Consider the following 3593-nt stretch of genomic DNA (forward strand, 5'->3'; position numbering starts at 1 on the left):
TTAAATCACAGCAATTACAAGCTTGAGATAAAAGGAGCCACGTGTATACAGAGGCTTCTTAAAGACCCAGCCAGCCTTCATTTCCTTTCACAATGGGAGGCTTTGGGCCTCTACTGACTAGGATGAACCATAGCAAAACAATATCTTCGTGTGTGGGTTTTAAAAATAAACTGAAGTGATTTGTATGCACAAATGGCATCTTAGAAAAAAGAATGTAGGAAAGCCAAGTCGAAAAAGAAAACAAACAATACTTGAAATTCTCCTCTTTTCTCTTCCAACAGGTTTTCTTTCTTAGAACTGTTGTCTGGAAAGCTCATCTATTATAATATTGCCTGCTGAGCAGTTCAACCATCCTAGGTATTGCTCTGGGATTCTAATGATATTATTATAAGTAGTATGATAGATAGGCTATAATCTGGGGTCTTTGCAAGGATAACTAAAAGTCTCCAGCCTTTTAAAACTAAACTCAGAATATGCATTTGTTATCTTGGCTACATGACTGACAACATAAACGATTCTTTAGAGACTTGAAAGCTGGGGTCAGCCATGTCAACTTGCAATTTAGGAGAGTTTAATCAACTGACTAATAGCACAAAAAAATATATCCACTCACTTGAGGTTTCATTTGCATAGTTTATCAGTAGGAGATTTTTCTGGTAATTTGCATACTTTCCTGCTCTCACAATTAGGATAATTAGGAGAAATCATCAAACTCTATAAACAATGGCTACCAGCTAAATCTAAGTATAGAAGGGAAATTAGAATTTATGTAGACCACTGTTATTAATAAATATATATTTTAAATTATATAATTACTAGTCAGCAGAAATTGACCAAGTTATACAGGCTTCATATTTTAAATTATTTAGATTTTATAATGATCTCTAAATAAAATCAGTAATCCTAATAACTTACGGATAGTAAATCATTACGTCAAGAAACTAGTTAAAATACACTTTATATTCAAATTAAGTTTGCATCTCAATGTGCTTTTTACTTATAGGAATCTCCAAGTACATGAAAAGTTACAATGACAAGGATTTTATGTTAAAATGATATATTTATAGAGCATAGTACTGCATAATACTAAAATATCTGATTAAAGAACAAAACTTTCAGCCAAATGTCAATGCTCTGACAAACAAATGAATATCTCTCCAAATATATAGATAATTAAGTTTAAAATCATCAAATACTTTCTTTGGAATAGTTTTAAGGTAACATATAATGACTTTAAAAGTCAATCCACCTTTAAGATTCTGCTACCGTCTCTGATGTTCTGAAGTAGTCCTAAAACTAGGAGAGCAAAGGTACTTTGATAAAAACTAAACAAAAGATCAAGATGGATCAGATCTTAAGGCTTTCAAATGATTTTTTTTTCTTTTAAGGTGCATATTCCTGGAGAATGTTAAATTGTCCAGTCGTGTGGCAAATTATGTTGTCAAAAAGATTCAAGATTTTATGTCTCTGTTGGCCCAGACTGCCCTTCCCACAATCCTAACAATTGTCTGCTAAGGAAATGCTTCATCTTCCAAGGCTGGGCTAAGAGATTTGACTCCTTTCCCCACACAAAATAGATGTTCTCTTTCTTCTTGTCTCCTTTGTAGCAATTATTGCATTGTAACAATGTAACTAGGATATGGTTTCTTCCAGCACTGACTTTATAAAATCACTGCAGTTTTAAAATAAAAGATTTTATTAGGCTTCTTCAAGTCCAAGAAACACAGGAGCATGAAAAAAATATTTTTGTTATGACCTTTTATGCACTTGTGAGTAGATCAAACAGAAAATTGAATTTTGACTTAGCACAAGCTTTCTTTAAAAATATGTTCAAGGGCCCTGCGAACATGGCGCTGCGAGTGGCGCGGAGCGTGCGGGCCGCGGTCTGCAGCCTGCGCGCCATCTCTGCGCCCAACGCGCCCTGCCCGCCGCGGCCCTGGGGACTGCGGGCGGGCGCCGTCCGGGCGCTGCGCACCGGTCCCGTTCTGCTGTCGGGTCGTAAATTCACAGAAAAACATGAATGGGTAACAACAGAAAACGGTGTTGGAACAGTGGGAATCAGCAATTTTGCACAGGAAGCTTTGGGAGATGTTGTTTACTGTAGTCTGCCTGAAGTTGGGACAAAATTGAACAAACAAGAGGAATTTGGTGCTTTGGAAAGTGTGAAAGCTGCTAGTGAACTCTATTCTCCTCTATCAGGAGAAGTAACTGAAATTAATGAAGCTCTAGCAGAAAATCCAGGACTTGTCAACAAATCTTGTTATGAAGATGGTTGGCTGATCAAGATGACACTCAGTAACCCTTCAGAACTAGATGAACTAATGAGTGAAGAAGCATATGAGAAATACATAAAATCTATTGAGGAGTGAAAATGGAACCCTTAAATAAACTAGTTTGAAACAACTTAATCTAGTATAGTTGTCTTAAATTAGTGGTGGATAGATTTTTAAAAAGCAACTTTTAGCAAAAGAAACTACTTTCAACAATGTTGCCTGAAGAAAATACCCCTTAACTTCCTAATGATTTCACATAAACACTATGCATCTTTTTCACAACAGCCTGTGATTTTTAGGCTAGTCTCCAGTTATAATACTCAGAATTCCTGAAATTATCTGTGGTAAAACTAGTTATAAAAATTATGTAATTCAAGGATAACATTGTTATCTTAACCTTACATAATATTGTAACTTGCTTACAGCCATCCCTGGATTTGGGTCAAAATACTCAATGAACTTGCCATTGGAAATAAATGACAGTGGAGAAAAGTTTGTTAGTTGTATAGTGTCCAGTGAAGAACATTACTATCTTAATTTTGCAATATACTGTGTTTGCTGGTGCTATTTTTATACAGTGAAGCAACAGCCTTGCAGGAAAATAAGAAACAGTTTAATAATAAAATATTCAACTTCTTAAAAAAAAAAAAAAGTTCAAGGATACAATTGAGGAGTTAAAATTACTTTAGAAAACCTGAAAAAGTAGAAATGACACATCCAAAGATTTGTTTTCCTTTATTAAAATGTATAAAATAAAGCTAATTTTATTGTTATTTGTTCATTATTATTCTTTTTTAAAATTTAGGTAAAATTGGTGCATAATATTATATTAGTTTCAGGTATACAACATAATAATTCGATATTTGTATACACTACAAAGTGATCACCACAATAAGTCTGGTTACCATTTGTCATTATAGAACTGACCCATCACCCTTTTCACCTATTCCATACCACCCCTCCCTTTACCACCCCTCCCCTCTGATAACCACCTATCTGTTCTCTGTATCTATGAGTTTAGTTTAGTTTTGTTCATTTGTTTTGTTTTTATGATTCCATATATAAGTGAAATCATATGGTACTAGTCTTTCTCTGATTACTTGTTTCACTTAGCATAAGACCCTCGAGATCCATCCATGTTGCTGCAAATGGCAAGGTTTCCTTCTTTTTTATGGCTGAGTAGTATTCCACTGTGTATATATACCGCTTCTTCTTTATCCATTCATCCATCAATGGATGTTTTTATATCTTTGCAACTGTAAATAGTGCTGCAACAAACATTGGGGTACAAATATCTTTTTGAATTAGTGTTTTTGTTTT

The 3593-nt window shown here is 34.5% G+C and overlaps 1 protein-coding gene across 1 annotated transcript; it reads left to right on the forward strand.

Moving 5' to 3' along the window:
- The first annotated feature begins 1844 nt into the window (after positions 1-1844).
- On the forward strand, positions 1845-2403 carry LOC132528912 (glycine cleavage system H protein, mitochondrial). The gene has a single exon (XM_060165080.1). It carries the CDS (start codon positions 1848-1850, stop codon positions 2367-2369), a length of 522 nt encoding a protein of 173 aa, XP_060021063.1. The 5' UTR covers positions 1845-1847; the 3' UTR covers positions 2370-2403.
- Positions 2404-3593: the final 1190 nt, after the last annotated feature.

Source organism: Lagenorhynchus albirostris, chromosome 11, assembly GCF_949774975.1.
Source record: "Lagenorhynchus albirostris chromosome 11, mLagAlb1.1, whole genome shotgun sequence".
In the NCBI taxonomy this organism is placed as follows: domain Eukaryota; kingdom Metazoa; phylum Chordata; class Mammalia; order Artiodactyla; family Delphinidae; genus Lagenorhynchus; species Lagenorhynchus albirostris.

Coding starts and splice junctions, on each gene's coding strand:
- LOC132528912 (XM_060165080.1), top strand. CDS start 1,848: ATGGCGCTGCGAGTGGCGCGGAGCGTGCGGGCCGCGGTCTGCAGCCTG.